This window comes from Sitophilus oryzae, unplaced genomic scaffold (genome assembly GCF_002938485.1).
Source record: "Sitophilus oryzae breed Bouriz unplaced genomic scaffold, Soryzae_2.0 scaffold_866_pilon_pilon, whole genome shotgun sequence".
NCBI lineage: Eukaryota > Metazoa > Arthropoda > Insecta > Coleoptera > Curculionidae > Sitophilus > Sitophilus oryzae.
Window position 1 is genome coordinate 1,124,663 of NW_022147490.1, and position 16,280 is coordinate 1,140,942.

The following is a 16,280-nucleotide window of genomic DNA, read 5'->3' on the forward strand; positions in this document are numbered from 1 at the left end:
ACCAAATTGAAGGTATTACTTCTTCAAAGTAATAGGTAAATGTAGATCTAGGACTATACAGGGTGTCCCAGAAATAAGTGCAAGTATTTTAAGGGGTGGTAGATCTCGATAAATGACACATATTTTTTATCGTTTTTCAAATAAGTCCAAAATAACGGAGTTATTTTACTTTGAAAATTTCCAAGAAAAATATTTTTTGCTAAAATTTTGAGAACCACTGAATCTTTTCTGGATTTTCTTTCTTGTAAATTTAATCAAATACCTATGTTGCGATATTATCAAGAAATTATGTTTTTAAACAAAAATCTAAAACGATTTCCAAAAAATTTTTACTACCAAGAATACCAGATTTCAAGAAAAACGGTTTACCAATGTTCTTAAAAACAAACAAAATATATTATTTTTCTTTAACCTTTCGAGGTTTGAACGAACTTCTTCTTTGTATATTCTAAAGGACTGATCAACCTCTGCTCGTCCGTCAAACTTACAACCTCTCTATAAAAAGTGTCATTTTTACTCCTATTAAAACTCAATATACTATTTTTGACTATTACTTACTAACTCTGGGTATTTTATGTACTAAACTATGGTATTAAAGTAGTATATTCTCTGGCACTAACGTAAATAAATTAATTTGTTTATAAATGCAAGACATAACGGGCAGAAATGAAAACTATGTAAAGTTAAGTTTAATATATTTTAAGTGATATCTGTAATATAATAAGCTTAGGTATATATTAATATAAAACGAACATAAATAAAATATACAAATCTTCTAAATACCTTCCTAAATATTTTATAACTCTTATAATATAAATCTTTAGCGCTAAATGCAACTAGTTCCCTAGATGACGTAGAAAAACTGAGAGTACAGGAAGTATAGGGATCGAACAATCCTTATACCCTGCTGGCAAGTGAAACTTTTGGTCGGCGTTTACATGTATAGGAGTGAATCGCTATGGCAATCTAGTAAGTCGGAGAGAGAAAAATAAGAAGTATTTATTATATAATCACTTAATTTGACGCTAGATTCCATGCGCTTGGAAAAATACTTGCCTTCTGTCTTTATTCAGTACATCTTATTTTACTAAGCGTGTTGGTCGTATTCTTTATACACACGAAAGTCGGCACCCAAGACCAGAAATGCTGACCTTTAGTATAACTTTATAGTATCCTTGGGAAGCATCGCTTACGACCCATAGGATCGCAGTGGCATATTATGTGCTCTGCTGTTGCAGGATCTTTATCGTAGAGTCTGCAGTCTGCAGGAATGGCCTCCTTGATAGAGTTTGAGATCTCTTTCTGCATGGGTCTCCTCTGGGTTTAAATAAATGTAAAAAATACACGCCACGGATCAAACTCTACATTACCGTATTTTATGAAACACAGTAAATAAGATTCAATCAATGCGAAAGTGAGAGTGACACAAAACAAACAACAACCGTCCAATCCGATAAATAATTCAGCAAAAATTTCCGAGGATTTTAAAAAATCAAGGATGGTTGTTGAACTGAAACCAAGAGGTTTGTTCCAACATAGCAGGAAACCGTTCTAGGTACGATGTAGAGAAAATGCGTTCAGTGAACGAGAGAATATCTACGGACGATAACTCTTGTGTTCCATCAACAATAATTGCAATCGTTGGTGAACCGTATTTGGAATGGTGATTTCGATACCAACCTAAAAGCAGGAATCAAAAGAACTCACCTGATTATTGTTTTTCTATTATTTCTTTAGCTATTTTCTGTTTCTAATTTGCTGATTCCTCAACTTTTATTTGGTATTTATCGTTTTTATATATATTTTAAATACATATTTTTATATATTTGTACTAAATATGATGAGTGACACTTATATTGGGCACGTTGATGCCAGTGAAGATGATTTGAAACTTTTGTTTAATAAAGCAAAGTTGATTTCGTATTAATTAAAAAATAAATCAATTCAATAATCCGTAAATAAATCTAAGAAAATACAGGAATCGAATATAATATAATCGAAAATATATCTAACCTATATTAATAATTAAAAATTAGATTTTCAATTTGATTCTAGGTTAGGTTAGGTTGCTTGGGTTTTGGATCATGTTTGATCCCTCACTCGGAGGCCTTGGGCCCATTGCAATTCCCCTGTATTATTGTACCAAACCTTCCTCTCATTATTTCTTTGCGTTAAAGCACTTCCAGCTCTATGCAAAGTTCACGATGTCGTTGATGTTGCCTTCTGCTGCTTGCTCTAGTCCCTCCAAAAAACCTTGTTCTAAAGTTTTTAAGCGTCGGTATTCCAGTGCCGGACAGTGACACAGCAGATGCTGAATGGTTTCTTCTTTCTCTCTGCATTCTCTGCAGTAGTCGTCGTTGGAAATCTTCCATCTCACGAGGTTTACCCTCGTGGGGCAGTTTCCAGTGATGACACCTACAGTTATGCGTGCTAGGTTCTTTTTGTGCTCTAGTAGTTGTTTTGTCTTTTTGCTATCTGCCACTGGCCACAATCTTGGAGCTGTAGCGCAGTCCTCACGGTGTTGTCACGTCTCTTGCTGTTTGGCCTTGATGGTAGTTCCTATATCTTCCTTCAGCGCGTTGATCGTCACAAATGGTGGGTCATCTGCCACGGCCTCTCACCTGGTCCTCCCTTTAAGGAACCTGTCTGCTTCTTGGTTGTCCATCACATTGCTGTGGCCTGGCACCCAGCACAAAGTAGCCCCGCCTTGACGCAGCCAGGACAGTGCTTCTCGGCAGCCCATCACAGTTTTCGATCTCACCGATTGCATGGTGATGCTTCTTAAAGCGCCCAAGCTGTCAGATTATATCACGATATTTCCTATTGGTCTATCAGCGATTTTCTCTCGTATACAACTATCCGCTTCCTTTATGACGGAAACCTCTGCTTGTAGAACATTACAGCCATCCGACAGCCTTAAAGATCGTCGGATTTTGATTTTAAGATCAATTCAAAAACGGTTCCAATCCGCATTTAATTTTGGTATAGTTAGAGTCAACTGTCCAAGTCAACATATGCTTACAAACACCATACCGATGATCCCAATTACCGTTTTAGAACGCTACAAATAGTTCTGTGCTGGAACAAACGTAGAAATATACGCTGTAGCTATGTTTATTTTGGTAAATTTTCGAATTGTTTTCATGGTGCCGGTCCACGATCGAATTCAAGGATGGGACAATGAACTGAAAAAAAATCTATTCAAATTGTCCAAAAATGATACGTTCATAGTAACGAGTATTTGTCACCACTAAATATAGACTTTATTATTGCGAATATATATTTCTAGATTTTATATTGGCGAACGTACGTTATGTTCTGACATTCCTGCAAAATGTCAACGGTAAATTTACATTAATATTTGCTGTTTATAATTGCTCACAGACAAGGTTTTATTTAAGTTAATAATGTCTTTTTTAGCAACGATATAACATAAGCGGAAATGTTTCGTTAGTCGGTAAAGAATTATTGAATGGTGACTATATGAAATCAATTAATTTAATATCAAAATGGATAGTAGGCAGAAACAACAGATGTTGGGAAGGAAGAGAAATGTCAATCATTATTATATTATTTCTTTTTGTTTTTTGTTTTTTATATTCTATATTCATCAGCTTTTTGTGCAAACCCAAAACTGCAAACAATTACTCACTTAGACACTTAAGGAATCTTTGTGCCAGATTTCATGCTTCCAGAACAAATTTTTGTTTATTATTCTAATTCACACATAAACAAACAATGAATATAGCAAAAGAAGAACAATTTTTACTATAATTATAAGTTTTACTAAAATTATTAAAAAAAACAAATTCATTATTAAATGAAACCATACTTAAGATTTTTATTTTTGTTTCAGATAAAGAAAAACTAGACGAGAATCCCAAATCAAAATCGCCCACACCTACAGAAGAGGTAAAGAAGCTCACAGAAACCGTACCTCCACGAAGGTTCATCTCTTCAATTCTTGGAGGCGATGTTCCTTACGGAAGTAGAGGTCATGTACTCACGCGTGCCGAAAGAAAAGAGTACGCACCAATTGTTCCTTCTAGCAAGGTAAGAAAATATATCTGGGTAATTTACGTAAGAAAGTTGTTAATCGTTTGTTGTTCTCTTTCTAAGTTCACCTTTCTTGATTTTTTCGTTATTCTTTAAGATTTCATGTCAACGATTTTGAAAAATGTCATGAATAATTATTTTTATGTTGGCATATTTTTTAATAATTTAATTTAGAACATGTCATTTAAAATGTCATTTAGTCTCAAAAGTGGCTCTCCTTTATAACTTTTTTATTTTTTCAGATAAAAAAACGAGATTTGGTATGTGAGATAAATTAGGATTGATTGACGTATTCAATTATTTTCGGTCACTTCCTGTTTCACCGGAAATGACTACAACTTTTGATTTTTAAGTAGTACCCTCCGAATGTTTTTACTTTATTCGATAGAAAATGACACTCGGAATATAAATTTTCACATCCATGTCAAATTTTGACATCCTAGCTTAAAAAAATTGTATTTTATATTTGAATCTAGAGTGCCATGGCTGTGTTAAAAACACTAATTTTTAATCAAGGAGTCTTAGAAAAATAGATTTGATCGTCTAATATTTTCCGTGTCTTGTCCTGGTTGGTTAAAAGATGCCCAAATCGTATTTTTAATCATATCCCAATTTTTTCAAATGGAACAAAGGTGGTTCATTAACATATTGGAAAAAGAATTTTTTTACGAATTATTTGGTTTGGTTTTGTCGTTAAATTGTCGTTACATTTATGACCCTGCCACTCTAAATTATAATTTAAAATGCTATTTTTTTTAATTGGAAATGTCAAAAGGTGACAGATGCTAATACCAAGGGTGTCATTTAAAAATCAAAAGTTGTAGTATTTTCCGGTGAAACAGGAAGTGTCCGAAAACAATTGAATACGTCAATCAATCCTAATTTATGTCATATATTAACATACCAAATCTCATTTTTTTTTATCTGAAAAAAAAACTTATAAGGATGCGCCACTGAGACGGACCCGTTATATTATGTTGTTAATATTTTTTTAAATTACTTTTTAGGATAAAGACTATTTTTCTTAATAACTATATTAAATTGTTCGTTTTTTTTTTCGTTAACGACAGGTTACATTACCTACAAGCCCAAAACCCAAAGAAGATTGCGTCAAGCCACAAAACCTAGCACCAATCAGACATTTTTCTGTAATACAAAGAACTCCAAAAGCGACAACAAAAAGAGAAGAGGACACAGGTAAGGCTTAAATGAAGCAAATATAAACACTGATTTCTTCAACCATTTCCGAACTTTTTTGCTTTACACCTTTTTTTGTCTATTTTCAAAAATATAGATGAGGAAGATGGTAAAACGTTTTTATTTTCAAATCTTGAGAACTCTACCTTGGATTTACCGATTGGATTAAATTTGGTGTAAAATTAGTGCTTCTGTATTGTAATGACTTTGTTAGTAATCGTTAGCTGGTGTTGTTTCTCCTAATAATGCTGATTTTCCTCAAAAAAGTCATTTGGTTTGCAAACAGATTTTTTTCAAAAATTGATCAGTTACGTCACTTAAAGAATCTTTGTGAAAAATGTTATACTTACTTTTTGTCCAGATGACTCCAGATAGTAACAAATATTCATATAAACTTTACTTTCACCTATATCACCCCCGATGGGATATGTTTTCAAAATTCTCTTCTTACAGCTTTACTATTATGTAACTGAAAATATTTGTGCAAAATTGCATATTTTTATTGAATTCTTGAAAAAAACGTTTGTCAAAATTTGCAAAAAAATAAGTAAACTTCCAACAATATCCTCTTATTTTTGAACCATACTGTATATACTATAAACTATGTTTGAAATAAAAGTTTGTAAGTTTGATTATTCTTTTCATTACCTAGACGTTCGATTGCCAAGTTCCGTAATCCATCCGGAACCGGAACAGGACCAGCCCATCGACTACCACATCCCTAAGAGGAAAGGCGAGGTGGAAAACGAAGAGGAGGAAAGAAGACAGCGCGAACAGCGCAGGTCGCACTGTTCCAAAGTGAACAAACCGCTAATTAATGTGCGGTCGATCGTGGGAAAACTGCCCATCGTGACTTCGGCTGCTGCGGGCCATGGTAAATAGTGTTTTTTTTTTATTTAAAATGTATACCCGGATAGTTGAAATATTTCCATAAAGTGTTTTTCAGTATTATTCCTTGCATTTTTTTTCTGTTATTGTTATCTCTCTATTTTTGATACAATTTGTGACAGAAAATATCAAAATTTCCTTACATCTAGTTGTTGCCGGACAATGGTAAATAACTGTTAAAAAAATATTTATATTTGTACTGTAAGGAAATATTATTGCCTTACAGATACTTTCGAAATTTTGGAAAAATAATACAAAACCCTGCCCTTCATGTGTCAAATTTGACAGTACAATATTGTCTTGTTTCAGTAGTTACAGAATATGCTTTTTATGCTTTGAATGAGAAATTCGAATGAGAAATGGTAGAGAGCGCCACCTTCATGTTTTTTAACTGTTTTGAAAAATAATAACTTTTCGTATGTATGTAGATACCTGTATTAAACTACTGAGTGAAAAAATATACAGGGTTGTCCGAACTGTATTCCGGAAACTTCGGCAGCATATTCTTCAGATAAAAATATGTAAAGAAGTTCGTATAAATGTATGTCCCAAAATGCTTAGTTTCGGAGATACAGGTTAGAAGTTTCATTTTTATTTCGATTTTTTCCAAACAATTTCTGTCGTAACGTCAATATTTGGATGAAAATTGGCTTCTGGGAGTTTTTTGACATGAAAGATTTGATTTTTATCAACATGACTCCATTTGTAGGGGGCGCCACCGATGTGTTTTAACTGTTTTGAAGAGTAATAACTTTTCGTCCGTACCTGTATAAAACCTACTTAGCGAGAAAATATACATCTCCGTGACTTTTTACGTAAAAAATGTCTCTTCATGCACTATTTTTCCTTTCACTTAGCCACTAGTTTTTCATATCATTTGTAATGCTACTAGAAAAGACTACAACCACTGTAATTTACTCATGTCATGTTACTTACTCATTGTTTACTCGTGTCTCTGAGCCTGAGGAACAAACATTTCAATTTGAATTTCAATATGTCTTTGGCTGAAATTTTCGACAGTTCACTATTAAGATGATCCTGAGATATATGAAACTCTTCTTTCATTTTTTTTGTCATCTCTCTTTTAGTTTATAATTGCCATTTAACGTATAATCAAAATTATTTGTTGCGTTACAGTAGACAATAGAAAAATCTTCCTGATATTAATCCATTTATCGTTTTCAGGACGTACATCATCTGGGGGTGGTTCTGCAGGCAACAATGGAAACTCGGGTGGCTCTAGTGGTGGGGGATCCATTAATTTCAATGGTGGATCGGGAGGAGGAAGTGGAGGAGGTAGTATAGGAGGTGGAACTGGTGGTGGCGGTATGAATCCTGGAAGAGATGGAAGACAAAACTACGGACCAAGCAGTCCACCTACAGGTAAGATACTTTGGCTTTAACTCTTGTTCAAATCTTATATAAAACTAAAATATTGCTTTACTTTGAAAGCATAAAATCAACAAGTATACAGAAGTTTCCAATGCTTTTCTAAATATAAATAATATTAAAGTCTAACTTTATGCACATTACACTGAATTGTGTCTTTTGTAGGCTCTCTACCTCCATTTTATGAATCTCTCAAAAGTGGAAATAATGGAAATGGTTATAATGCCAACGGAAATTTCACCTCATCTTATCTCTTGTCGAGTCAGCAAAATATGGACTGTGACACAGGACAGGTAAGGAAACAAGTTGTTTAACTAAAGATTGTTTTAATAGTTATGAATATGAATACTATATAAAAATGATCCCCGCTTAAAGCCTAGTTGACAAATTCAGTAGTGTACTTGGCTCAAATATACTTCGACGATGCGCGCTTCTCACTTGGACGCCCGCCTTGGATCGTATCAACCGATTTTAAATCAATTGGTACGTTCCAAACAGCGGTTAAGTGAGACGCGCGCAGCATCCAAGCTCTGTAAATATACTACTGATATTAAAAAAAATTCATTAAATGAAACTGTCCAAACTTTATTAATTTGGCTATTAAACTTCTAAAAAGAAAGCATGATCTAACAAAATGTATTAAAAGTTTTAATAGGTTAAGCTAAATTGTAGATAAACACAACATCTTAACCCCGAAAAATTCTTTTTAACAAAAAAATAAACCTCTAATAAATTGAAGAAAAATGAATCTAACGTATAATATTTATCAGAAAAATTTAATAAATTTTTAATAAATATTAATTGTAAAAAATGCATTTCATACTCATTCAGAGAATTCGTCTGGGTGAAGTCTGTCCTAACCTAACTGGACACAACGTTCTTATACAAAAAGTATTTTTTAGTTCTTAAAGCTTTGTTTTGGCCATGATATAGACAGCAACCAAACTACAATACTTTTTATCTTGGATAAAAAGACATGGTCTAAATATATTATACATTAGAAGAGAAGAAGTAAACAAAATTACTTATTCATTCTATATTAGTGTTTAGAATGAATCAAAACACGTGTATGAACTTAATAACGTAAAAACAAAAACATGTTGACTCTTTTTAAACAGATTTAATTAAGTGATATTTTGTTTTTCCTAAAACTAGACTACTGTATATAAAGCTTTGTATGTATTTGCAATTATTGAATTTACTAAGACAAAGTAGTTATTATACAGGGTGAGTCTTAAACAAGTGCAAATATTTTCAGGGATGGTTGATCTCGATAAAAGAAATATAATTTTTCTTTACCGTTTTTCAAATAAGTCTAAAATAACCGAGTTATTTTACTTTGAAAATTTCCAAAAAAATGTTTTTTGCTTAAATTTTGAAAACCACTGGATCTTTTCTAGCTGTTCTTTCTTGTAAATTTAATCTACTACCTATGTTGGCATATTATCAATTTAACTAAAAACTAAAAAAAAAATCAAAATTTTTTTCAAAAAAATCCAAATTTTCAAAAAAAAAATTCGCGAAAAAAAATCATAATCGTGTTTCTGGGATCGAAATATATTACCCCTAAAAATATTTGCACTTATTTAAGACTCGCCCTGTATAATTAATCCTTTTTTTTTACTACACTAAAAACTCTAAATACCTTACCTTAAAAACTTATTACAATGAATATGGATTCTCTCTCATACTCTCATATCGAATGTTTTATTGAAGTAAAAATGATTAACTCTTAAATTGAAAAATAAATATTTTTTAAGGATTTGGCCAACCTCAATGTTAGCGGTCAATCATCGCCGAAACAATACTCAACGTTACAAAATGCCTCGTACGGCATTGTCATGAAAGACGAGACTGACCTGGATCTGTACGAAAACAAAATGGATCCCATGAACCAACTACTTCCCAATGGATACTCAGGGTACGACGAGAGCATGATGGTAGACATGGTCACTGGAGCAGTCGTAAGTTAATTTTTATTTAATCAATATTATTTATATCACTACAGCCCTGCTGTGATTAATTCGAGTACCATACAGAAAATTGTACAAGGCTCTTTCCTAGACGTGTTAAAAAGTTCTCAGTAGTGCAGCCTTTTTAATGCTTTTTTTGGTATTCTTAAAAGTATTTTTTTCAAACGTCACAAAAAGTAAATTTTTGCGACGTGATTGACAGTATAAAAAAGTCATTTTAACGCCTGGGCATAAATGTAAAGCACTTTTACATCTAAGCATAAAACTGCGAAAATATATTATTAAACTGACATAAAGTGTCAAATTCAAGGAGCGTAACCGTAGTTTCTCGATATATAATTACATACAAGCTATAATTTTTAAATATTTTTATATTATTTGGAACGCTTGAAATTGTATAAAAATTATTTGTGACGTGTAAAAAATAGCATATTCTACTGGGAGTAAAATTGACTTATTGTGTCTCGCCTGCTTTGACTAAAAATATTAAGGAAGGAGCATATCAAAAATCTTAGATCGAACGCGACGGGGTCCTAGAATGGCCGACTTAAATTCCGCTTTATCAGTGGCGTTCTAATTCACAGTAACAGGTACAACCTGTTCCAGTTCCAGAAGATACCTGTTCCAAAACGTAGATTATGCTACCCAATTCTTTTCTCATAAATGCAACAATCCTTGTTGTCCTATCATCACCACTAACTTCTGTTTGGTGTGGCAGTGTTCTGGAACAGATGCAACTGGAACAGAATAGCATATGAACTATACCTGCTCCAAACAAGTTCCATATAAAACCAGTTTCGAAAATGCCAGATCGTCTTCTAAAACATGATATCTACTCATGAGTACTATCAGTGCACCCCGATTCATATAAAATATTTAAATCTGTCTAAACACACTCAGATGCAAAAAAACGCAACGGAGAATTTTTTGGTCAAATTTAAAGGTTATATTTTTGTATTTAGCCCTATTTTCAAGAATTTTTTAGTATAAGCTATATATAATTATATCAACTTTAATTCGTAAACTCAGCTTTTTATAAACTTTAGTATTTGGCATATTATACAGGGGTTGTTGTACAGTCGAGGGGTTGTTTTTTACCCTTACTTTAAAACACCCTGTGGAATAATTTCGTCTGTAAATTTTCCTAAAATATAATGTTTGTTATATAACGGCCAGAATCATGACTCCTAAGCATTTTGTTTTTTGATTCATGTCAATACATGCTTTGGTTAATTTTTAAGAGCGAAGTCAACTGATGACGATCAATTTGCATTTTTTTTAATTATCGTTACTTTTTGATGTAATTTTTTAATATGACGAGATGGTTTTGGTGACTATTATCGTAACGTTATATTACACTGCATTGGATACTCTATACAAAATAAAAAAAAACTTTAAAGACTAACAATATATAGTCCGGGTTTTTATAAACATTAATAACGATAACAGAAATAACATATTAAAGAAAACCTCTGTAATACTCAAGTAAACAAACAGAAAAAAAATTGTGAAAAAATACCCTAATACTTTGTATTGCCGCCTTTGACTGCTATAACTGCCTGTATACGTCCATTCATACTGTCATTGAGGCTGCATATATCACAATGCGTTATGTTTTCTCATTCTTCTTTAAAGACCAAGCGAAGTTTATTTAATGAAGATGGTGCTGCTTCACGATCTCTTACACTCCTACCGAGCATTTGCCAAACGTCGAATATGATGGGCAGTTCATAGTTAGATATAGTTTACAATAATCATCAAAGCCGCCTTGTTACATTGAAAAATAACTTCAAAAAAGAAATGATAATCGAAAACATTTCAAATTGTTGGTGGCAAGCTCATTTCGCTCTTAAGAATTAACCAAGGCATGTATTAACATGCTCCAAAAAACAAAATGCTCAGAAGACATGGTTCTCACCGTAAAATTATATTTTAGGAAAATTCACACATGACATTATTGCAAAAGCTGTTTTAAAGTTAAGGTAAAAAAACAACCCTCCGATTAACCCTGTATAATATGCCAAATACTAAAGTTTATAAAAAACTGATTTTACGGATAAAAGTTGAAACAATTATATACAGCTTGCTAAAAAATTCTTGAAAATAGGGCTAAAAATAACAAAAATATAACACTTTAAATTTGACCAAAAATTTCTCCTTTGCGTTTTTTTTTGCATCTGAGTGTATCTTTTAGTAACGACGCCCTTGATCAGATATTATAAATAGTCTCTATTTTCTATGCTTAAATAAGCACACTATTGAATGAAATAAAATCTTTGTAACATTTTTATTTTGCAGGTGGATCCTTTACAATTTACCGCTACTCTGACCTTTTCTAGTAGTGCAGAACACGCCCTGCTAGAAAGTCTTTCGGACGCCACTGACCTATCTTCGTTTTTGCAAAGATTACCCAACGAAGACAACACCGACAGTGATGAAGTTGTCAGCAGTAATATTCATAGTCCCAGTACAGAATCCACACAACTTCAGGTGTGTAAAATTAACTATTTATATATTTTTTCAATGATTTTTAGTTTAAGTAGTGTGATATATACTTCCATTGTCTTTGTTTTTTTAGTTCCTTTTTTTGTTTCCTTTTTTATTTTTATTTTTTATTTTTATTTACGTTGTGTTAATCAAACATTAATAAAGACAACGGAAGTCCAAAATTCTTTTAGTTTTAGTCATACTTAGTCAATTAAACATTATTAATGTAATAAAATGTAAAAAAGCATTTGTAACACTAGAAAGTGTGCACCAGAACACTTCAGACAGAATTGTAAGTGTTTTCTAATGATCTACACTGATGATGGCATACCATAAATTCAATTTTAAATATCTCTGTATATCAATATTTTCCTTTACAAATCATATGGCATAAAGAAATATCTTCTTTTTCACCAGGTTGATCAGAACATCGATTCCTTCAACGAACAAATGCTCAACCGCAACCAGTACGACTCAGGTAGGGCGGGGTACAACCACTCGCAGTTCTCCAAGATGTACCAAGAATCATTACCTCCATACTCATCGTCGATCACTCCCTCTAATGATTCGCTCCAAGTTCAAATGCAACAGCAGCAAATGTTGTCACCTACGTTAAGTTTTAATGGTAAGTTGTGTGTTGATTCTCTCCTTTATTGTCAGTTTTTTTCGTTCAAAAATTTTAAATATTTTTTTTCTCAAAAACGGTGGTCAGAGTTAGACGTAGAGTATTTAATATCAAAATTTATAAAATTTTATATAGAATTTAAGTATGTAATAAAAAATGGGGGCATTCATTTAAAATAAGAAAGTTGTTGTCAACTTCCGGTATTTCCGGAAGTGCGGCCATATTGAAAATATTTTTAATCGATATATCTCGTTGTGAAACTATGATGTGCAAAAAATCTCCGAGCTAGATGTTGTAGTTCTCTAGAAACTTCTAATGCACGCTCAGCCTGGGACACCCTGTATATCTTTTATATTTTAATCATTATTACTTGCTAACATTTAATAAATAATTAAATACTTCAACAATAACCCCCTATCTCTTCTCTTTTCCAGGTAGCGCTCTGGACCTGGACTCGCCCACCGCGATGTCTCTACCCAGTCCGGGCGCGGCGTCCTGCTCCCTGGACGGCGACAGCGGCGGCGGCACCTTGAGTCCACCAGCGGCGGCGGCAGCGGCAGGAAGTGTGAGTGGCGGGGGTAGAAGGGTCTCGGCCGCTTCGGCGGGGGAGGCGGCGTCGGTCGCGCCGTCCCTGCAGGGCAGGGTAAATGTCCAGCGGCGGAGGGTAAGCAAGTCGCGATGCAGGCAATGCTCGGGGAAATAGAGAGAACAATTGACATGAGTTTATGCTGTAATTTACTAAAAACTAATTTCTATTTTGTGTTCATAATAGTTCTGGATATGATACGCATATTGCTATTATGTGCATAGGAAGTCAATAAAGCCAACACACGGAACGATTTTCCACCAAACCGACTAAATCAACCCAAAATTCCGACCGAATTGAACCGTTTTAAAAATAAGAAAATATGTAAATGGCTTGTTCTATTAAAAAACAATATTTTTTATTTTTTCAAAAATTATAATAGTAGCTCTAAAATCCTAAAAGGCTCATCACTTGATTGGTTATCTTTCTCCACTTATTTCTGTCTTTTGCCTTTATACTTTTGCCTTTATGTCCACCCATCCACTCTTATCCTTCTCAAGTCCTCTTCTACCCCTCCTTCTGTTTCCACCTATTTCACGTCTCATTATCATTCTAGAAACTCTCAGCCATTCTTTCTATGTGTCCCAGCCATCTCAATCTTTGCGGTCTTGCTACTTCCGTTATACTTGGTGCCCGATATAGTTGCTTTAATTCTTCATTTGCTCTTCTCGTGCATATGTTGTCTATCTTCTTTACTCCAAAAATCTTCATCAGTATTTTTCTCTCCCTCCAATTTTCCGTTGGATTGAACGTTCACGTTTCACATGCATACTATTGGTCGTATCACTATTTGGTACATACTGATTTTTAAGCTTCTAGAGATGTTTTTACTCTTAATAATTTTCTGTGGTGCGCTAACACATCTATTTCCTGCCATTATTCATGTCACAATTTCCTGAGTTACATTTGGTTTCCTTATATATATACGGTTCCTAGATATGCGAACGTATCTACTTCCTTAAATTTGTATCGTTTCCCTCTCTCAGAATCTATTTGTAGACATCTTTTCTTCTCAAAATCCCTACCTGACCACTCCATAAACTTAGTTTTCTTCTCATTAAACACTAAGCCTACTTTATACGCCTGATGTTCTAGTTTTTTGGTCACCAATATCAGATCTTTTCAATCTCTTTGATAGAGATAACTAAGATAACTAAATCATCTGCAAAGGCTAACCATTGGTGTCGTTTTGTATACAAAAGGTCCTCTCTGTTGATTCCCGCATTTTTTTTAGAACTTTTTCTAATACTACACTAAACAGTGGAGACTACTGTAAACTGTAGTGGAGATAGTGGATCCCCCTGTCTTTATCCGTCCCTGATTATAAAATTTTCCGTGGTTTTCTTGTTTACTTTGACTTCATTTATTGTCTTTGACTCGTCTCACTTTGACTTCATGTCTCAATTCATCTTGGTCAGTTTCTTGCTACCCCTAATTCTGTTAAAGCTCTAAACATCTCGGTCCTTCTAACTTTGTCATATGCCTGCTGGTATAAGTCGATAAATATAAGCATTATCTGTTTTCCGTATTCGTAACTCTCCGCTTGTATTTCTCTAAGGTTAAATATTTTGTCAACGGTTCTTCTTCCTTTCCCAAATTCACATTGGTACACTCCAATTTTCTCATCAACCTCCTCCACTAATATTTCTTTTATATACAGGGTGGTCCGAACTGTATTCCAGAAACTTCGGCAGCATATTCTGCAGATAAAAATAAGTAAAAAAGTTCGTATAAATGTATGTCCTAAAATTCTTACTTTCAGAAATACAGGGTGTAGAAGTTTCATTTTTATTTCGATTTTTTCTAAATAATTTCTGAAGTAACGTCAATATTTGGATTAAAATTGGTGTCTGGGAGTTTTTTGACATGAGAAATTTGATTTTGGTGTCAATATGACTCCTACTAGTAGAGGGCACTACCTACATGTGTCTTAACTGTTTTGAAGCGTAATAACTTTTTGTCCGTACCTGTATAAAACTACGGAGCGAAAAATTATACATCTGTGAGTTTTTACGCAAAAAATATCTCTTTGTAAAAATCGCTACAAGCAACAGTTCTTAAAATATTTAGAATGGAAATAGACAATACATGTCATTATTGACGAAAAATAAACACTTTGAGTTAGATAGGTAATTCACTGAAATAATAAATTTGGGAAATTTTTATTTTTTTAAAATTAATCATAATTTTTCTGCAAAAAATGACGATAAAACAGTTACTGTTGAACTTTTAGTTCAAATTTATGATTTCAGTCTAATAACTATTTAGTAAACATGTTTAATTTATGTCAACGATGACAGGTATTGATAATTTCAATTCCAAATATCTCGAAAACCATTACTCGTAGCGATTTTTACCAAGAGACCTTTTTCACGTGAAAAACGTCGTAAATGTATATTTTTTACGCAGTAGTTTTATACAAATACGGACGAAAAGTTAAGTTAAAAAATATGTAGGTGGCGCCCTCTATTAGTAGGAGTCATATTGACATCAAAATCAAATTTCTCATATCAAAAAATCTCCAGACACCAATTTTCATCCAAATATTGACGTTACTTCAGAAATTATTTGAAAAAAATCGAAATAAAAAATGAAACTTCTACGCCCTGTATCTCCGAAACTAAGCATTTTTGGACATACATCTATACGAACATTTTTACTTATTTTTATCTGCAGAATATGCTGCCGAAGTTTCCGGAATACAGTTCGGACCACCCTGTATATGTTGCCAGTACTTTATAAGCTACATTTAGGAGAGCTATACCTCTGTCTATAAAAATTATTATTCTTAAATAGAGAGAGAAAATATAAAACAGAAACACATAATGCACACAAATTGTTAGATATTATAGCATAAACGCGTGTAAAAATAACAACACTGCCCAAATCAAAATTTGCTTATTTTCTAATGCATATATTTATAATTATTCATGCAAATTATAAATATGACATTCGTTTACGTTGTAATTCTCTGAAATTCTTAAATTTCTATGAAACGGTTTAACTATAGTATTTTAAAAATAATTAGTTAAATACTTTTCCAAAAGTTAATTTTCTTATACTGAACGTTTCTAAGAGT

General features: G+C 33.0%; 1 protein-coding gene across 8 annotated transcripts in view; it reads left to right on the forward strand.

Moving 5' to 3' along the window:
• The window catches only part of LOC115890454 (transcriptional regulator ovo), an 88,362-nt gene that overhangs the window by 62,892 nt on the left and 9,190 nt on the right, over positions 1 to 16,280 (forward strand). For 4 of the 8 annotated variants that reach the window (XM_030910683.1, XM_030910685.1, XM_030910684.1 and 1 more), the window contains exons 2-10: positions 3,857 to 4,053; positions 5,127 to 5,253; positions 5,906 to 6,127; positions 7,327 to 7,524; positions 7,696 to 7,823; positions 9,291 to 9,494; positions 11,802 to 11,993; positions 12,408 to 12,615; positions 13,050 to 13,279. In XM_030910683.1, the coding sequence (XP_030766543.1) occupies positions 3,857 to 4,053; positions 5,127 to 5,253; positions 5,906 to 6,127; positions 7,327 to 7,524; positions 7,696 to 7,823; positions 9,291 to 9,494; positions 11,802 to 11,993; positions 12,408 to 12,615; positions 13,050 to 13,279 (1,706 nt within the window). The remainder of the gene's footprint in view (positions 1 to 3,856; positions 4,054 to 5,126; positions 5,254 to 5,905; positions 6,128 to 7,326; positions 7,525 to 7,695; positions 7,824 to 9,290; positions 9,495 to 11,801; positions 11,994 to 12,407; positions 12,616 to 13,049; positions 13,280 to 16,280) is intronic. The other 4 variants (XM_030910687.1, XM_030910688.1, XM_030910689.1 and 1 more) reach the window with 2 other exon arrangements.